The 20,135-nt window shown below is 42.7% G+C and overlaps 7 protein-coding genes across 7 annotated transcripts; 4 read left to right on the plus strand and 3 right to left on the minus strand.

The window, feature by feature from the left end:
* Window positions 1-196: 196 nt before the first annotated feature.
* On the minus strand, window positions 197-1,720 carry BRETT_002246 (uncharacterized protein; the record flags this gene model as incomplete). Its single annotated transcript, XM_041280781.1, has 1 exon — window positions 197-1,720. The coding sequence occupies one exon, from the start codon at window positions 1,718-1,720 to the stop codon at window positions 197-199; it is 1,524 nt and encodes a 507-aa protein (XP_041138572.1).
* Window positions 1,721-2,637: 917 nt separating this feature from the next.
* On the minus strand, window positions 2,638-3,600 carry URE2 (glutathione S- transferase, nitrogen catabolite repression regulator; the record flags this gene model as incomplete). Its single annotated transcript, XM_041280782.1, has 1 exon — window positions 2,638-3,600. The coding sequence occupies one exon, from the start codon at window positions 3,598-3,600 to the stop codon at window positions 2,638-2,640; it is 963 nt and encodes a 320-aa protein (XP_041138573.1).
* A 742-nt stretch (window positions 3,601-4,342) lies between these two features.
* Window positions 4,343-5,107, plus strand: BRETT_002248 (uncharacterized protein; the record flags this gene model as incomplete). Its single annotated transcript, XM_041280783.1, has 1 exon — window positions 4,343-5,107. One exon carries the CDS (start codon window positions 4,343-4,345, stop codon window positions 5,105-5,107), a length of 765 nt encoding a protein of 254 aa, XP_041138574.1.
* Window positions 5,108-6,579: 1,472 nt separating this feature from the next.
* On the minus strand, window positions 6,580-9,956 carry BRETT_002249 (uncharacterized protein; the record flags this gene model as incomplete). Its single annotated transcript, XM_041280784.1, has 7 exons — window positions 6,580-7,358; window positions 8,098-8,115; window positions 8,341-8,521; window positions 8,586-8,653; window positions 9,255-9,470; window positions 9,512-9,577; window positions 9,908-9,956. 7 exons carry the CDS (start codon window positions 9,954-9,956, stop codon window positions 6,580-6,582), a joined length of 1,377 nt encoding a protein of 458 aa, XP_041138575.1.
* Window positions 9,957-11,802: 1,846 nt separating this feature from the next.
* BRETT_002250 (uncharacterized protein) lies at window positions 11,803-13,302 on the plus strand (the record flags this gene model as incomplete). Its single annotated transcript, XM_041280785.1, has 1 exon — window positions 11,803-13,302. The coding sequence occupies one exon, from the start codon at window positions 11,803-11,805 to the stop codon at window positions 13,300-13,302; it is 1,500 nt and encodes a 499-aa protein (XP_041138576.1).
* A 629-nt stretch (window positions 13,303-13,931) lies between these two features.
* BRETT_002251 (uncharacterized protein) lies at window positions 13,932-15,848 on the plus strand (the record flags this gene model as incomplete). Its single annotated transcript, XM_041280786.1, has 1 exon — window positions 13,932-15,848. One exon carries the CDS (start codon window positions 13,932-13,934, stop codon window positions 15,846-15,848), a length of 1,917 nt encoding a protein of 638 aa, XP_041138577.1.
* Window positions 15,849-16,737: 889 nt separating this feature from the next.
* BRETT_002252 (uncharacterized protein) lies at window positions 16,738-19,929 on the plus strand (the record flags this gene model as incomplete). The annotated part of the gene is made up of 1 exon (XM_041280787.1): window positions 16,738-19,929. The coding sequence occupies one exon, from the start codon at window positions 16,738-16,740 to the stop codon at window positions 19,927-19,929; it is 3,192 nt and encodes a 1,063-aa protein (XP_041138578.1).
* Between the last annotated feature and the right edge of the window lie 206 nt (window positions 19,930-20,135).

Consider the following 20,135-nt stretch of genomic DNA (forward strand, 5'->3'; position numbering starts at 1 on the left):
AATTTCACATTTACATCCACTTCATAGATACATCACCCTCATACGAATACCCGTCTAACTCTAAATTTTCACCCCGCCCAACTTTAAATTTTTCCCCCGCCCAACTTTAAAATTTCACCCAGTCCAACATCAAATTTTCACACCGTCCAACAGTAAAATTTCACACCGTCCAACAGTAAATCTTCGCCCACAAAGCTCACACCCACGGCTTGCGGCCCCATTTGTCCGGCGTTTTTTTCGCTGGGACTGACACGCTGTCAAGATCGATGGGCTCTTTTTCGTACACGGCGAGAAGCTCTGCCACCCGCGAATCCACCTTAAACTCTCGGCACCACTCGCTCTTTTTCTCGCGGCCCCGCTTAACCCAGGGGCCCGGCCAGTCGCCCTCCTCGGCGGCCTCCCAGTCCACGTCCCCGGTAGAAAACTGGCGGTATTTTTTTTCCACCAGGCCATTCACGCGGTCGCCGTAATCCACCTGCTGCCGGCGTTTCGTGTAAAACCGGCGAATTCTCTCGGGCAATTTCGTGAACCCGGACACCGTGTAAAGCCGTAAGACCAAAATGGGCTCCAGGAAAAAATAGTACTGCCCTTTCTCATCTCTGGGATTACTCCCAATCCCCAACTCCCGGGCAATGTCCGACTCCTTGTACTGATCGGGCAATATATACGGCGGGGCGGGCTTTTCCCGATCCTCTTTCTCCTGTATTTCCCTCTGCTTGTCTCTTCTCTTCCTCTGCTTCTCCGAAAGCTCGCTGTCCGGTTTCTCCGCCTTCCGCCGCTCCTCTATCACCTTCGCTTTCGCCGCCTTCACATTCTCCGGTTCATACACCGGGCCTAAAAGTCCTTCGTGAACTCCGTTTATATATTCTTTATACGCGCCACGACCAATGCATATAATCCCGCCTGCATCCCGTGCACTGCCTTCAATCTCATCGTCCGACCGCACTTTAATCTCCGGCGAGTCTTTCAAGAATTTCATCAACCCCAAGACATCGCCTGGGGCGTACAAATCTTTCACCGCCTTTATCGGATGTCCGTCCTCGTCCAATTTCTCCGACTCCGACTCCACCGTTTCCCCGTTCGTGTTCTCTTGTCCGCCAATGCCGCTCATCGCCATCCCGAAGCTGGGATTAATATTCATGAGACTCTTCTTGCTTTCTTTTTCCTTTTCTTCTCTGTCTTTTTCCTCCTTCTTGCTCTTTTCGGCAGCGGCCTCTTCTGGTGCTTTATCCGGCAACCCGAGCTTTTGCCGCCGCAATTTTCGAATTTCCTCTGCCACTATGCTGCGAATTCTGCCCTGGCGGTCTTCTGTGACAAGTTCGAAATCAATTCCGCTCGCATTTAACAACGGCTTTACGAATCTCCGAAAGTATTTCATGGTTTCACTAAGATAGTCGTTAGGCGGCGGCGCTGCGTAGATGCGCACCTTGCGCGGAACCCGCGATGCGTCGTAGCGCTCCTCACCCCCTGCGCTCACGCACGCCATGTACTTGGCGCGCTGCTGCTTCTGCTTCTGCTTGTCGTATAATACGCCACCCACAAGCGCACACACAACACATCCGAATATTGTCCAGTTGCGCGAGGGGAGCTTGATTCGCCGAATCCCCATCATTTGAAATGCCGGGTTCGTGAACCCTTTTGACTTCTCGGCGTTTTTGCCCAATTCTGCTGCACCCTTTGACGCAGGGTTGCCAGATTCGGCCATTTCGCCTGTTCCCATGGCCAATGTTGTGCTTTAGTGGAAAATCAGCCCTTTCTACTTGTTACCTTGGAAATTTCCTTCGGAAGTGTATCTGGTGCAGATCGAAAAAAAGACAGTTCTGAGATTTGCAAATTTCACGAGTGGTGAAAATAAGAAAAAAAATAATCGCGGGAGAAAATAGAAACGATGCTTGCCCATTAGTCGTACCAACTCCTTACATTTAATGTACGTCTAACAAGGGCATCATCAGGTAATGGTCAAGCATAATGCTTACTGTGTGTATTATACTGGTATTTATTTGCTGTTTCATCATATTCAAACTTTAGATCAATTACACAGCTTCATACACAACCGTTGCATCGATATTTATTAGTTTATATTACATGCATTAAGAGAGAAAATGATGCTAAACGGTAAAGCCTATTTTTCTCTCAAGTCCGTACCATACGGAATAGTGCGTACACGAGGACGGCATTTTATAAAATTGGGGTATAATTTGTTTTTCTTTTCCTTTTCCGTCAGCTGTTTCGAAAAATGAATGAAGCAGTGTAGGTAGAAAATTCTGTTGTATTTGGGTGTGTGTTTGGGATTGTGCTTTGAGGTATTTTGTATGGGACTCTAATAATACGCATGCAAATTCCCTCCAGTTTGCCAAACCTGAACGAAGTGGAAGTTTGAAGGAGTTTTCAAAGATTAAAGGAGTATTTCCAAAGCATAAAGAAGATTCAAAAAAGCATAAATGGCATTCCCGAAGAATGAAGAATATTCATAAGTTTAGATGCCTTTCGAAAGAAGAAAATCCTTCTTAAAGCATAAAACGCATCCCTATTAGACGACAATCCTTTTCAAAATAATAAGGATCTTTCTCGCCCTTCAAACTTTTGGTTCCTCTGCTTCCATCCCAGCACAGCCCAGGCAACAAAAAACTTAATCCCTCACTGATCCCCGCTCCACTTCAAAGCCCGCATTACAGCAGGCCGCTGCATCACGTGTTTCGTCCATTTGTAAACCTCGGGGAACTCCGCCTTGAGGTCGATCCCGATGCGGTCAACTACATAATTCCACGTCACAAAGCACAAATCGGCAATGGTTGCACGTTCGCCAACCAGCCAAACAGGCGTGTCGAAGTATCTACTTTGGGACATGGGAGTGAGGCCTGCGGAGTAGGACGCCGCGTTTTCGCGGTCCAACTCCATGATTAGCGCCTCGCGTTTTTCCGAAAGCGCCACCTCAAGCACGCCGTACACACGGCGCACCTCATCTGTATACCGCTGGATTGCCGACGGCACACTCATCGAGTGGAAATACTTGAAGTGGAGTGCCTGGCCAATCATAGGAGAGTGGCCCGATGTCTGGAAAAAGAGCCACGACATGATTTGTGATTGCTCCACCAGGTTTTCCGTCCATATTGATGGGCAAATGCCCTCCTCGCGCGTTTTCTTCTCCACAAGATACAGAATGATTGACCCGGACTCCCAAAGCGTGACCGACTGCTCCGGGTTCGTGTGGTCGATTAATGCCGGCACCCGACCATTTGGATTGATCGAGAGGAACTCCGGCGACTTCTGGTCACCGTTGGCAAAATCCAAGAGGATTGTGTCGTACTTGTAGCCCAACTCGGATAGCACGATTGCCACTTTGAACCCATTTGGGGCCGACCGGTGGCTGATTAGGGTAAAACCTTCCGGAATCCGGTCCCCACTGAAAAATTCACGCAGCCTCCGTACACCGTTTGTGCTTTCCACGTGTCCCGATCCCTCTTGCGCCACCCCTGAAGAGCCGGACCGCCCAGAAAACAGCTGCCTGGGTCTTTCAGGCTGCCTAGGCCTCTGGAAACTACCATTGCCGGAACCTGCCGAGTTTGCTGGGCCTGACGGCCCACTAGGAACCCTGCACATACTATTTTCTGGTCCTTGCTATACCCGGATGTCGTTAAGTGCAGAAATACGGTATGTGTTGGATTGGTGGTGTACAATTTCTCTCTTCCTATTCCTGAACCTCTTGCAACAAGATCCTGAGAGAGAGAACAAGTGGATAAGTGCCAAGATCGTAAAAGACGACCCCAGTTAATGCATAAATGGCCGTTATCCAACAATTACTCTAGTTCAAAAACTCGCTTGTTAAACTAAGAAAGCATTTTTTTCCACAATGTGGGGGAATCGCACGTTTATTTATAGTCGAGCAAAGAACAAAGGGTTTAGTTGAAATAGGTTTGAAATTTAATGCCCTGCGCTGCGCTTATTCCCGATGAGAGATGACCCACAAACAAGGAGGGAAGTTCCAATGGCCAGCCGCCAATGCTCTGCGCTCCCGCGGTCCCGCGTCCCCGCCCCGCCGCACACGCCACTGCGCTAAAATTACAATTTTCCATCCCTCCACTGTGGCGATACCGGCATTCTTCTAACTATTGGCCAGCCAATGCTAATAGCACACACCCGTAAACCGTACTCTATCTTTTTTCAGCCATTTTCCATTTTCCTCTTTTTGCGTCAATCGCCAATGGAATCACATCTGCCAGCCCCCGAGATTTGTATGTGTGCATTCTATTTTTTTTATAGTACCTAAACACTCTGATCCGCTTTGATTATAGAATTTATCTGTATCTATTGTTGTAACCAATCTTTTCTAACGCCCAAAATAATGCCCAAAATCGCCGTTCTTGTTCTAGATACTCCAGTACCAACATTTAAAGAAACTTATGGTGATTTCGGGGATCAAGCCATCCAAGTTTTGCAGACATCTCCATTATCGAAAGATTTCGAGTTTGTGAAGTTTAAGACAATAGACAAGTTTGAGGTCCCAGCCATTGAAGATCTCAAAGCTGGAAAATACGCTGCTTTGTATCTTTCTGGTTCTAGATGTGATTCTTTCGATGATTCAATAGAATGGATCAGAAAATTGGTCCTTTACATCAAAACTATACTCCAGCTTCAAGTCCAGGATCCAAAATTTAAAATCGTGCTTATAGGAGTCTGCTTTGGCCATCAAATCATCGCCAGAGCTGCCGGACTTGATGTAGGCAGAAATCCAAAAGGTTGGGAAATAGGTGTCACAAAAGTTTCATCGAGTGAAAAATTCGCAACCGACTTCAACTGCCCTTCTTTCAATGTTGTCGAAATGCATCAGGATATTGTGCTTTCGGGAAAACTTCCAGATTCCTGGTATCTTGTTGGTTCGACGCCAATTGCAAGATTCCAGGGTCTTTACTCTCCTGGTCACGTGATCACGTTTCAAGGGCATCCTGAATTCAGCACAGAATTTGGAGATAAGTTGGTTGTCAAACGGCGGGATAGTGGAGTGATAACTGATGAAAAATACAGGGAGATTGTGCGGCGGAACAAAGAGTTACCTAATGAAGGCTCTTTATTGGCTGGAATAATAATGAAGATAGTTGTTGGCAATTGACGCCTCATGAAAAGTGCCGGCGCTTAATATGAGATGAGTTTATACATGATATAATATAGAGATAGACGTTTAGAGAATGTTTACGTGGTATGGAAGTGCGTTGTAAGAAGATACAGGGAAACAACTGGAAGAAATTATAGGGAATTGTAAGTGATTATGAGCGATCACAAATGATTAGAAGTGATCACTGATTATAGATTTCTACTTTCTTCAGCCCCAAATATTATTGACCTTTGAGCCGGTTATATAAAAGGGAAATTTCTGTGCTTGGAATTCTAAATGCTATTTCTAATATGTACAGCGATCAATTGTTGAGTGAACTACTGCTATACTACAGATACAATTTCAACCAACCTAACTAAATGGTATTTCTGTTTGTACCGCTAACAAATTAATCCAATAAGCCGGATAATTAATCTAAGTCAAGGAATTGAACCAAATAATCAGCTCAGGTCAATAAAATGCCAAAAACGAATTAAGGCCACATAATTAACTTGAGACAAGCCAAGAAGGTAAGCAAAAAGTCAAGCCTGAATATCATATATGTCAGCTTATGTATACGGATAAGAGAATGTCAAATTTCCTGATAAGCCCATGCCTGTATCTTGATTACCCGGAGTCTGATATTAAATTGATTCTATTACTTTAACAACTATGGCATTCCTAAATTATACTAGGGCAAAAGTTTAAGGTTCTATAAAATTTTGGATGCTGCAAGTGGAGAAAGCTGGTATGAGTAATGAAGCCAAGCAAACGCTTCAAAGAAGGACTACCGAAAAAGGAAAAGGGAAAGAGCAAAAAGCAAAAAGGAAAAGGGAAAGAGCAAAAAGGAAACCCCTGGAAAAAGGGAAAAGAGAAAATCTGGAAAAAAAATGAGTTGGCTCAATTGGGATCTGAATTTCCAAATTAATCGTATACAGGGAGAATGTAGAGATTGGCGAACCCATCAGACTGATCTGTATTTTTACAATTTACGCATCCACTTTGAAACTTTCTATCCCAAATGCCCTTACACTAGCACAGGAAAAACTGCTCGTGAACTTTAATCATATCTCAAAATTGAATGAAAATAAACTATACATGGAGGTCAGAAGCCAGCGAAAAAGAAACGCTCAACACCAGATTCGGCTGGAGGTGGCATGCCGGACAGAGCCGCCTGCCCCGCACAAGCAGAATACAAAAGGAAATAAAAAGAAAGAAACGACACGACGACCGGAAGAAAGTGGAAGGAAAACAACAAGAAAAAGGAAACTGGAACGAGACTAGGTGTGGCAGCAAGCCAAGCAGAGGAAGAGAAGCTAGAACAAGCTAAAAGCATAGCTGAAAACGCTAGAACAAGCTAAAAGCATAGCTGAAAAACCTAGAACAAAGCTAAAAGCATAGCTAAAAAACCTAGAATAAGCTAAATGCATAGCTAAAAAAGCTAGAAACGAAACCAGAAAAAAGCAAAAAGGAAAAAAATGGTGTACCGCCTAATTGTAGCCCTGATTACCCCCGAAGCCCATATAGTAGTTTCCCTGGTCGTTTGGATTCAAATAGCCGCCGGCCATCTGTGGAGGCACGTTGTATTGCCCCTGGTGCGGAGGCGGAGGGAGTTGCGACTGCGGGTGCGGGCCTTGCTGCTGGCCGGGCATCTGCGGCTGCTGTGGCGCCTGCGCACCCTGTGGGACCTGCGCCTGCGGCATCTGCTGTTGTTGTTGCTGCTGCTGCTGGGCCTGCGCCTGTGCTTGCGCTTGTGCCTGCGCCTGCTGCTCCTCCTCTTCCGGCGTAGGCTCCTCTGGCGCATTAAGGCATGCCTGAATCAAGTTCTTTCCCTCCGGGCGCGTAACTAAAGGTTGCAATTTAGGAGTTGTAAATGTATAAACCAAACCGGTTTCACTCACAACCAAAAGTAACACTTGCGTTCCCGTAAGCACAGAAAGTTCGTATGCCTTTTTCATGATTCCGGCTTTTCTTTTTGAGAAAGTGATGTGACGCCTTGATTTTTCCTGGATGAACTTAATTTCGATTTTTCTCCTCTCGCGCTTGTTTCCCGACTTCTCCTGCGCGTTGGTGCCGTCGTTCTCGTGGCCGCTGGCGCTGGCTTTGCTTTCTGCGTCCTCAGCGCCCGCATCCCCGCCTGCGTTACTCTGTTCGCCGGTAGCCGCCCCGGCAACGGCGCCAGAGTCCACTCCGGCGCCGCCATTACTGTTTGCCACACTACCTGGCTCCTCCTTTGTGAGCGCTGGTTCTTGTTTAGGTATCGTAGACACTGGATTAGGTTTTTGTGTTAGTATTTATGCATCGCGTTTTATTTAGGCATTTCTTGAATTTCCTTATTCCTTTAGTTTCATTTGTGTTCTTATTCTTAATTATTTTCATTGCCTCCATTTCATTTCCTCCTTTCTATTTCTTTCTCTCCATTTGACTTGTTCCATTTCGTTTTTTCCATCTCTTTCTATTTCATTATCTTTCATTCCATCTCATCTCGGATCATCTCATCTCGGATCACCTCATCTCACCATTCGGCTTGAAAGTAACCAACGCATCTCCGGCTTCAATCCACTTCATACGCCACTTCATCTTACTCAAATTTATCAAGGGAGATCAGCTTTCCTTTGTTTTCCACATTTTCTCCAAGTTTTTTTCCGGTCCTGCACCTTTCTCCCCTTTAAAACACTTTTATCACTCGCAGAAGTTCATATTCCACCTTCACGTTCATTCCATATGAATTCCCAACGTGTCCGAATCCCCCCTTTGATGAATTAATCGTGACTAGAGACTCAGAAATGCCGAAATGTCCCGAAACACCATGAAAAATGTCGCAGGCGTACTATTCCCACCAAACAAATTAAATGAAACAAAATAAATAAATAAAAAGATGCCCCGCCAAATGTATGGTCAAATTCTCATACTTACTTGTTATATGCTATGTCAATTGAGCTCAGCGTGGTTCACCAAATATATTCGTGCTAAACTAAGGCAATGGTCGATTAAAAAGAAGGATAAACCCAAAAGGGAAAGAGAGACTAATTCGTTAAAGTGTTGTTTACAGGGAAAGGATGAATTAGGAGGGAAAAAATATTTATTTTGAAAAAGGGGAAAAAATTTAGTCTCTTATTATTAGGCTGAAGGAAAAAAAAGAATTTCAGGACAAATACGTTACTCTTAGAAATTCCTTGCTGCTCGCTTGCGAGAAAGAAAGAGAAAACCTAAAAATAAAATTGGAAAAAAAAGGTTTACCGAAGCTGAACTTTGTCCACTCATTTCTCCCAGCGCCTTTCTGGGGCTTCTGCGCACACGGACCTCATGCCGCGCCGGCTTGATAAGCGCAACCAACTTTTGCCTGCATAACCCCAAGCGCTCTCTTTCTCCTGCGACATTATACCAATCCCCTTCATTTATGGCGCTGAAAAATGTCTCTGCGCTACCTGCCTGTTTCGGTTAATCAACCAATTTGCCTATTTCGTCGCCCGCTCACTTAAAGCGGAAACGCGACCTTTGAGGCGTTCCAATGATCAGCAAGAATACGCTTTTTTCCCCCCGATTTTACGGCGGCATCGGCATCTCTACACCAACCAGCGAGTTTTGTAATTGCTAGTTTTCATTTTTCTTCTTTTCTTTTTTTTGCTGTTCTGAAAACAAAGAGAAAAAAAAATTCGGCTGCAATTCGCAACCAGGTGACACCACCATTTAATTGGTCCACTCTCTTTTTCTAGTTTCCATACTTCTGGCCCCCGTGGATTCGGCTTCTCCGGGGAGGAAAATCAAAGAAAGCAGAAAGAAAAAAGAAAGGAAGGAAATTTCAGTAAATAAATAAAATAAATAAGTAAATAAATAATGCTGTTACAATAATAGTGATAATTTCAAAACAATAACGCCGACAACAATGCTGCTTTCAGGAGGCGGCATTAATCGGTAAAGTCTGGCTGGCTGGCAGATTGAACGTTTTTACAGTACAGGATAAAGAGAGGCCAAATACTCCAAGCTGCAAAATGGTATTAAACTTGTAACATAAAAAAAGTAGCTATTAAGAGAAAACAAAGTATGATAAGCAACAAAAATAAAGTTATGGACGACAAGAATTTGACACACCGCGAAAACAAAGACCACAAGTTGTATGTAGAATCGATCTATACTGAACAAAGTAGCATTACTGCATCCATACTAAGAAGGGTTGCCTCAACCTTAGAATCAGCTAAAACGGAAGAAACATAAGCCAACAGCCAAAAGCTTGCATACTCAATTAAACAAGCACTGACTTCTAACACATGCATCTTCCTGGTATCACTTAAAACGAGGAAACGACTTTCAATAATATCAAATGCTCGTTTTTCTTCATGCTTTCGCAAAGTTCGTAAAAGCTGACCTAAAGCCCGAGACACTTTTGTCCTCCAGATGGATACGGCTAACTTTCTCAGTTACGGCCTGCATGCTTCGACTTTCTTGCCTTAAGCTTCTTGTTGGTGAAGTAAGAGAACATAGAGATGGCTGGAAACGTAGTTTATGTTAGTATGAGTTGTTGATTAACACGAAGAGCAAAACACCGATGGATAGAAGTAAGAGCATAGACGGCAAACCAGACTTGTGCAAATCTTAAGAGCAGTCTCACCACTGAAATGAATGTTTAGCAGTAGTAAAGGAGGGCAAAAAGGTCAACAAATCACCCAAAGCTGTCTCATTGCACCATATTTAGCGCATTTCCTGCATCATATACTCTATTGAAAACATCAAAGGTGTAACCACGAATACTTGGAAACCCCAATCATCGTCAAATTAGAATTTATCCTGTGTATAGCAATTAAAGATTTCACTACCTACCAATAACACCAACGATGACCAAAACGGCAATAACTCCAGCTGGGAACATTGTGAGAACTTATTTGAATATATGAGTCGACCTGCGATGTTTAAGACGTAAAAAGTGAAAAGGAAGAGAGAAAAAGTAAGAAACTAAGAGGCAAAAGAAGTTTAGAAATATAAAAGAAGCAAAATGAGAGTGGGACGGAATACGGCCAGTAAAAGAGAGAAACACGGCAGGAAGAAATTATTCGAGAGCGGACAGAGAAAAAAAATTCGTGAGAGAAAAAATAATGAAGTAATGAAAGAAGAAAAATTTCGGATTGAGTAAATAAAAAATTTGAGGAAGTACGATAAAGGTAGAAAAGTAAATACACGGAATGAATGGATAACGGTGACGAAAAAGATAATGGAGGCAGGAAATTGGGTCGGGGGTAAATTTAGGAGCAATAGGAAGAAGACAGTTTCGGTGATGTAATATAGTGGTGATATATTAGTGATGCAGAAGTTTCTTGTAAATCTATCGACATTTACTTGGAATACATTATCATGCTCACTCTTGTCTTCATAAATTGATGTCTTTTTAATTTTAAGATTTTCGTAAATTACAAACTGTTGGATTCTCCTACTTTATGCCACCAGTTTTGTGTTATTTTGCACTTTTCGAATATCCATTGGAGTAACTCTATCCATCCCACATCCTGCATCAAGCGCCCTACCTATATTCAGTATGACTCCAATCTCCAGACTCGAAAAAATTTTTCTGGGTCCCGAGCAGTCCGTAATTTAATGAATTTAATGCAATTTGAATTTAATTTCTCAGACAAAGTAATCTGTGGAATTGTTTCCCAGCGTAAATTGCGGGTGAAAAGAATAGAAATGCCACCAAACGAATCAGAGAGCACCGTTATTAGATAAAGGGGATATGCCGCTTGCCATTATATTGTACTACACTTTGTCAATTCGCCATTTATTTGTCCAAATTAAGGCGGCCGCGTGGACCGAAAGATCCAACCGTTGACCGGCATGTGCCAAGAGTTGTAATTTATTTTGTTTGCCGTATAATGCACTTGCTGCTTTTCTTTTTTTACGTCGCTCTGCCCAAGTCAAATTTTTTTGGTTTCACTCAGATGTTGTATTTTCTTGCTGAGTAGTGGGCCACTCGTATTTTTCGTTTCAAATTCTAGTTTTCGGAGATCCTACCCGACTTTTCCGCTTTTTTTCCCGCTTATAACTTCACCGCCAGCGGTTATTACGTAACAATTCAACTCTGAGATCTCTCCATGAGTTCATTGAAATAAATGAGTGTCAGATCCCGTCTTCTTGATATTGTCTCCTCTCGTTAAGTGATATTCTTTAAAAACCGTATTTAACAAATGATTATTTCCATGTGGTGCTATTTTATCACAAACTTATTGCGGTTCAGTTCTGTCTGCTGAAGTGTTTGATTGCATGAATCATGTTTTGTTAACTCTAAGTTGAATTCAATGATAATACCAGAAGTATTTCAACCTCAAAGCAGAGAAACACTAAATGAAGCATTCTTTGCTTGTAAATTTATTTGTGTTATTTGTATGGGTGCATTTATCATATGGGGGCAAACTATGTGAACAAATGCATTATTAAGATGAATTATGTTCATGTATTACTATTTTTATGACAGGCAGGTAGCCGCCGGTAAGCATTGCTAAGTCCTGCTTTCGAACCCCCTGCTGCTCAAAAAAAAAATAATAATAAAAATGAAAAAAGTAGAAAATACAGTATGAAAAATAGATATTGAAGACGCGTCGAACCATCTTTTCCTTGGCTTTCAATCGCTAAAAATCCACTCGTAAACACACGTTGTTCTGTTTTAAGACATATTTCCGACATATCGAAGTATTCTCTTTACATAGCATAGGAAAGTCGGGTACAAAATGTCTACGAGTACACAGTATAAATCAGGAGATCTCGTATTGACCAAGATCAAAGGTTTTCCTGAATGGCCGACACGAGTTGTTGATTTTTCGCTTCTTCCAGAGCATATACAGAATCTAAAGCCAAAAACAGTTTCCTCCAAGTCGACAAGCAGAAGTAGGAGCAGAAGGAGAAATGGTAAAGGTTCAAGGGATCATGGTGAAAGTATATGCGTGAAATTTTATGGAGATGATGAATATACGTGGTGCTCAACGAATGACTTAAAGCCATTATCTGAGGAGCAAGTTGCTGATTATCTTGTCAAAAAAGGTGAGATTCCGGACAAAACAGGCAACTACGTGGCGAAAAAGACCGCAAAAGGGAAGAAATTGACTGAAGCGTACAAATTGGCTTATAACAAGGAGTTAAGTGCGGATGACTTTATCAAATATGGAAGTGAAGGAAAGCCAGCAGAGCCAGAGGCAGAGGAGATTGAAGAACAAGAAGAGGAAATAGAAGAGCCAGCAAAAAAGCCAGAAGCTGCCGAGAAGAAAATATCAAAGAGTAAGTCTAGGTCACCAGCCTCGAATAGTAAAAATTCTACAAAGCCGAATGGAAAATCATCTTCCAGAGCAAACGTGAAGAGGAAGGCCGTTTCATCATCTGCTGGAAGTAGAAAGAAGGTCAAATCCTCCCCAACGGTTGCTCTTGCCTCTTCGAGGACGAGAGCAAGATCTAGCACACCAAAATCAAGATCTAGTTCTAAACCAAAGTCAAAAGCAACACCAAAAGTTGAATCGAGCTCTGAATCACAATCTGAGGAATCCGAGGAATCTGATGATTGGGGTGAGGATATAGTGAATGTGGACTCGGGAATAGTGGATGTAAAAACCATACCAAGTTCTGTGGTGCTTTCCAAAGAAGCTAACAATGCAAAAAAGGTGTACTCCAAGTTGAGAGCGAAAATTCAGGCTATTGTGTTGGGACCACTAGATGAGGGAGGGAAAAAGAGCAAGGTGGGTAAAGAGAAGGAGGATGGAGAAAAGGAGGATGGAAAAAAGGATGATGAAGAAAAGGATGATGGAGAAGAAGATAATGGGGAAAAGGATGATGGGGAAGAAGAAGATGGAGAAAAGAATGATGGAGAAAAGAATGATAAAGAGAATGCAAAACCAAAAATTGACTACAAGCAGAAAATTAGCCTGTTGAACCCGTTGGTGGATGAAGCCGTGAATTATAATCCACCACTAATATCAGCATTGCGGTCCACAAATCTTTATAGAGTACTTATAATCATATTGAAGAAGCCAGAGTATCAGAATGCACGGTTTAGCAAAAAGCTTCGGAAATTCTTGAAGGAAACCTTGGATGTTGAAGTTTCTGTGGATAAACATTGGGGAGATTCTTGGACTAAGGAAATGGATGATAAGGAAGAGAAAGAATATAGAAAAAAGCAGACAGAAGAGAAAGCTAAAAGAGAACGTGAGAGAGCCGAAGCTCGAAAAGAAGCAAAAGAGTAGAGAAGAGTCTGTTGTGGTGGAGGAAGCAGAATAGAATGTGTAATGGATATTAGAAATCTGTACAAATAATTGGATAGTTATACTAAATATTCCGGATAACTGCGAAATATAATTAGGAAAGGGAGTACGTGTGATCTCCTTGAGTTTTTTTAGCGTTTCTAGTGTTTTTGGTGCATCGAGTACTTCTCGTGTTTCTAGTGATACTAATGTTTCTAGTGATACTAATGTTTCTAAGTGTTTCTGGTTTCCCACATGCCTTTAAGTCCTTTGAAAATTATGTCTGTCGTATACTTATAGGAAATAATTTAGGCCTGGGGCAGCTTTTTTTTGCTAGGTAATGTCTCAAACGGAATAGTGCGAAAAAATTAGCCGAATAGAATGGAAAATGGAATATTAGTCTGACAATAAAATAAAATAAAAATAAAACAGCGAAGCCACAATGCCGGATTTTGCGAGATTCGATCGGATGAATTCGTTTCAGTGCACATCCACAATTTATGTTGAAGTTGCGTCCAAATTTGACATTTATACAGCATCATTTGATCGGAAGAAACCGAATATACATTGCATTTGTAGGAATATTGGAATCAGCGGCAGGAAACGGAACAGTTTCGTAGTTCTAGCATATGATGATAGCGGAAGACAATTTGTCGATTACAGATTCAGAATCAGCCGTTTCAGGCAGTGACGACAATGAGGTTCAACCCTTTCTTTCGAATGATTCAAGGTTCGAATCCCAGGCTGTGAATGCACAAGGATCAGCGGAACTTACAAAAGTGACATCAACATCTCTTGCAGGAATAGTGGCTGAAGATGTGTTGGATACTGTTAGCAGGCATAGTCGTAAGGATGGTGCCTTTTCAGCTGGTGAATATGGGTCGATAGCTCATCGGATAAGCAGCCAAGCAAGTGACCAATTAGGTGAGGCGTCTAATCTGAGCCAGGATGACACTCAGGATGCAAATGGTGGATATCTCGTGCCAAAAGCACAACTTACAGTAATTTTGGGATCTGTGTTTTCGTTGATCTTTCTTGCAGCACTAGATTCGACGATTCTTTCGACATTGGTGGCGGATATTGCGAGCGATTTGGATGCCATACCGTACATTTCGTGGATTACGACGGCATATTTGCTCTCTACGTCGATCGTCCAGCCGATGGGTCGATTATCGGATATTTTCGGCCGCAAGCCAATGCTTCAAGGTTGCATCTTGGTTTTCACAGTTGGGTGTTTGCAGTGTGCAACCGCCAAGACCACCACCTCGTTTGTGATTGGTCGGTTCTTGTCTGGCTTTGCCGGCGGCTTAAACACGCTTGGAACAATCATAATGAGCGATCTGATTCCATTGAGGAAAAGAGGTGTATTTCAAGGTCTTGGAAACACTTTCTATGCTTTGGGATCTGCAGTCGGCGGTACTGTAGGTGGCTGGATTGCACATCGCTTTGGATGGAGGCTTGCATTCTGGTTCCAGGTTCCCATAGGTGTGTCGTGTTTTGCTCTAATTGCATACAGTTTGCATCTTCCGAAACTTGTCAAGAGCAATCCAGAGGCCAATGTGATCGCCCAGTCCTCACTAGCTGAGAAATTCACACATGTGGACGTTTCAGGAATCGTCTCACTCTCGCTAATGCTTTCTCTTTTCATCGTCTTGACCTCCTTCACCTTTGAATCGGCTTTTTCCGTTGCTATAGTTGCCGTCCTCTTCCTTGCATCTCTTACAGCCTTCATCCACTTTGAGACAACTGTCAAAGAGCCAATTGTCCCAATCCGGCTTCTCAAGGACCGGTCGGTGCTTGGTTCGTCACTCTCTAACTGGTTTGGCACTATGTACATTTACGTTATTTTATACTACTACCCGATCTATCTCTCTACGGTTTCCGGGCTCAACTCGGAGGAAATCGGCTGGAGAATGGTTCCCATGATTGTTATGGGTTCTATTGCCTCGGTTGGATCTGGTTTCTACATGAAGTGGACTGGCAAATACTGGAATTTCAGTATGATAGTCAACGCAATTGGATCTTTGGGCTTGGTTTGGCTTCTTGCCCGTACATATCCGTTTGGCTTGAAAACTAAACCCACTACTATTGAGCAGTATCTCTTGAATGTGATCCCAGAGATGTCCTACTCGTCTTTGCTCACTGTGACTCTATTGGCGCTTATTGCTGCAGTTCCACTTGATTTTCAGTCTTCTGTTACCTCTATTCAGTATGCTTTTAGGGGAATTGGCTCTGTTTTGGGCACTTCTTTGGGGTCTCAGATTTTCACGCTTGTTCTTTCTCACCAGATGGTTGCTAAATTGACACTTAGCAAACCTTCTGATGTGTCTGAACGCCAATTGGCCAAAGTCATCAATAGGGCTCTCCACAATTCTCAATATATAAGATCTGGTGCGCCTCAATGGGGTGTAAATGCCATGATTGAGTCTTACGGCATTGGATGTTGGTATTCTTACGTTTTTGCCACTTCTGTCTCGGTCCTCTGCTTGGTTTCTGTTGCCATGATTAAGGAATATAAGCTCTACAGTACCGTGAAAAGAACTAACTGAAAGCATTTTAATACACGAATACGCAATCATTTGGAAGAATCCATAATGTTGGTACTTTTTCTATGAACAATTTTCTTTTGACAGCTGGCTGCTGTGGATGAAAAGAGTACTTTGATTAGAACGAAAGAACCAGTCTAAACGAAAGGCCCAATTCAAACAGTTGAATTTCGTCCCGACGATCTGGAACAATGCATTGGCGCGGTTTGGCCCATCTGCATCTGGCGGAATTAGCGGAGGTTGAGAAAAAAAAAAATCAGGAAAATTATATATTGTAATAATATCGGGAAAACGAATTTTCAATGAGTAGAATAAAATTTGAATTTAATTAAACCAGAGCATCATGCCCATCCCATTGTATCTGTGCATCCGATAATCTTATTATTATCCATTCGGGATGATGGGCTTTTCATATATATATACAATTTTTTTTTAATATTTCACTTTCTTTTTTTCTCTTTCTGATCGTATTGCTCTCATATATGTCAGGATACTGGTAACTTAGCATCTTATTTATATTATCGGCATATCAGCAGGCACACTCTCTTGTTGCTCCCGACAGAACTGTGCTTTAAGCAACTTTATTACTCAGGGCAAAGGTTATCGGTTCATATCGGTTCTTTCGGAAACAGGATTTAATCTTTCATTTTATTATATTTGCAAGTGATTTATTTTGCCACTTTTCATCATATTTCGTTACTTACTGTGTTATTTATGCGAATTTCACTGCATTGAACGAACGCTTTTTATTTAAGCCCAACTTACAAGTCATAGTTATAATTATTCAAGTTGGTTGTCAGCTTATCAGCATTGGATTTTTCGCATATATCGGCTTCACAACTATTACTAGTTCGGCTGCCATTTTAGAATTTAGCACTTAGTAAACATACAGATGACTACAAAATATAAAACGCATATATTAGTTGGTGGAATGACGTGTTCGGCCTGCACGAATTCGGTCACAAATGCTCTTCAATCAGTAGAAGGTGTTGATAGTGCAGAGGTGTCGTTAATGACGGAAGATGCCGTCGTGGTGCATACCAGTTTGGTAAAACCAGAAGTTTTAAAGGATGCTGTCGAAGATGTTGGCTTTGAGGCCACACTGGTGAAAACAGAGGAGTTGGAAGATGAAAAGTCGCATTTTTCAAATGAAGATGACAACAGCAATCTCAAGACTTCGCTTACCATAGGTGGAATGATGTGCAGCGCGTGTGTCAACACGATAACCAAGGCATTGAAAGACGTGGAAGGTGTTAAATCAGTGAATGTGTCACTAATAACGGAAGAAGCCGTAGTTGAGCATACGCAAGAAGTCAAGCCAGAAAATTTGGCTTCTGTGGTTGAAGATGTTGGTTTTGAGGCCACTGTTAAAAGCACTGCATCTGAGAATGAAACTTCAGCACACAATCATAATGCTTCGGTTGATAAGCAATCAGTTACCATCCAGGTTTTTGGCATGACCTGCTCAAATTGCTCAAATATCATCGAAAAGCAGGTTTCTCAACTTCCCGGAGTTATATCGTGCACTGTTTCGCTTTCCACAAATGAGGCCTACATAGAATTTAAGCCGTCACTCACAGGAATCAGAAATATAGTGGACACAATTGAAGACTGTGGTTTTGATGTCAACATAGACAATGGTGTTGATAAAAGTACGCAGTTGGAGTTGCTTTCCAAGGTGAAAGATATTCAATACTGGAAGAATAACTTCTTTAAGCTTCTTCTATTTGGTGTCCCCATAATCTTTCTTGAAACGATTTTCCCACTAATTAGAAGCAAGTGCCACATGCAGCTGAATATCGGCCACGGATTGTACTTGGATGTGCTTGTGGAGTTCATCTTGGGAACATACGTGCAGTTTTGGCTTGGAAGAAGGTTTTACATCAACTCTTATAAAGCATTCAAGCACGGATCTGGAACCATGGATACACTCATTTGCACATCGACCTCGATCGTCTATATATATTCTGTATTCATCATAATCCAGGCCTTTGCAGTCAGCTCAATGGAATCACCAAAGCTTATTCTCGATACTTCGGTGATGCTTTTCTCGTTTGTGTCGTTGGGAAAATGGGCGGAAAGCCGGGCCAAGGGAAATACATCCACAGCATTATCCAAGTTGCTTTCCCTCACCCCGGATAAGTGTGTCATTGTGGCCAATCCGGAGTCTTTCAAGGGTCTTGACAAGTCTGTCACGTCGGGTGAGCAGAATTCGGCATTAAGCGGTATTGTTCAGCGGGAAATACCGGTGGACTTGTTGCAGAAATCTGATATCGTGATTATTCTTCCTGGGTCTTCGATTCCCGCCGATGGTGTTTGTATTTTTGGCGAATCCGATGTTGACGAATCACTTCTCACCGGAGAATCGCTTCCTGTGGTGAAAAAAGTGGGCTCAAAGCTCATTGGTGGTTCTGTGAACGTCACCTCCACTATGTACATGTCGGTCGAACTTGTTGGGCAAGACACACAATTGCAGCAGATTGTGAATCTTGTGAAAGATGCACAGATGAGAAAGGCACCCGTGCAGAGGTTTGCAGATGCAATTGCAGCCAAATTTGTGCCAACGATCCTCTCTCTTTCACTATTCACGTTCTTTTTCTGGTGTTTCTACACCTGGGTTGCACACCTGGACGATATCCCAGCCACATTCAAGAGCAAAAGCGGCGATCACGTGATGTTCTCCAAGATTCTCCAGGTTGCAATCTCTGTAATTGTTGTCGCATGTCCTTGCGCACTTGGACTTGCTGCTCCTACTGCAGTTATGGTTGGTACTGGAGTTGGAGCCACGAATGGAATTTTGATCAAAGGTGGTGAAGTGTTGGAGTCAACGAGCGGATTGGATACCGTTGTTTTTGACAAGACAGGCACCATCACTGCTGGAAAAATGACACTTGCAGACCACAAGTTTTTTGGGGCTTTGAGTCTGAAGGAAGAGATTCTTTGGAGCATGCTATATGCCGTTGAGCAGAATAGTGAGCATCCGGTTGCAAAGGCAATTGTTAGCGGTGTGAAGGATGTGATGGAGCAAAACAGCCTTGTGGATCCGGCTTTGGTGTCAATTGAAGGTCTCGAGGCAAAAGGCGGTCTTGGAATTACAGCTATAGTTAGAGTTGCAGGTGAGGACAGTTCTAGGCAGCTGAGAATTGGTAGTGAAAAGCTTTTTAGCGACACGAAGCTCAAGGGAGAGACTGATTTCGAGAATATGGCTGGTGCAATGCGTAATGAGCATATTGGCACGGTTTGCCACATATCTGTGGACAACGAGTATTGCGGATATATGGAGTTTAAGGACACGATACGGCAGGATGCAACTGCAACTATAAATGCATTGCAATCGAACGGTTACAGTGTTGCGATGGTTACAGGCGATAATGCACGCACAGCCCAGTATGTAGCTGCCAAAGTTGGTATTCCAACCTCTAACGTGTTTGCAAGCTCGTCTCCCGAGCAGAAAATTCAGTATGTTGAACTTTTGCAGCAGCAAGGCCATACTGTGGCTTTTGTGGGTGATGGAATCAACGATGCTCCAGCTTTGGTGGAGGCAGATGTTGGAATAGCTGTTGCCACGGGAACGGATGTGGCGATGTCATCTGCAGACATAGTGTTGCTTTCTTCGGAGAAAGATGAGTCTATTGTGGCTAATTCGTCGATGTCTTCTGTTTTCAACGCACTAGAAATATCCAAGAAGACCTTTCAGGTTATACGCACGAACTTCGTTCTTGCAATCATTTACAACTTGGTGATGGTTCCGCTTGCCATGGGATTCTTGATTGTTCCATTCGGCCTCCACATGCATCCAATGTTTGCATCAGCTGCCATGGCATGTTCTTCTGTGAGTGTTGTGACGAACTCGCTTTTGCTTAAGAGGTGGAGACCCGTTGATGTTCTTTCTGTGCATGGTACAGCGCTGGTTTGTGACGAGGAGGCGAATGTGGAAAATTCTGGGATTGCCGAATCGCTTGATGTTTCTAACTTTAAAACCAGCAAGGGGAAGAAGGACGTCGGATTGTTTTCGAGATTGAGAAGAGCATTTGGACGAAAGAGGAGACCTAACAGTGAGGAATACGAGATGATTTCCAGTTGAGACATTCGGGGATTAATGTTTTCAGTTATGTTTGTTTCATGTTTGGTCTTTTCTTAATTGTATTATATCCACTTTCTACCGTTCCACCTAGCTTCTGCTATATTTATATTTATTTTTATGTTAATTGTATGGCTATTGTAATGTGTCGTTTGTATTATTGATATCACAGTTTACTTTCCTTTCTACACTTTCCATTTACCTTCCAT

Source organism: Brettanomyces bruxellensis, chromosome 9 (genome assembly GCF_011074885.1).
Source record: "Brettanomyces bruxellensis chromosome 9, complete sequence".
Classification (NCBI taxonomy): Eukaryota; Fungi; Ascomycota; class Pichiomycetes; order Pichiales; family Pichiaceae; genus Brettanomyces; species Brettanomyces bruxellensis.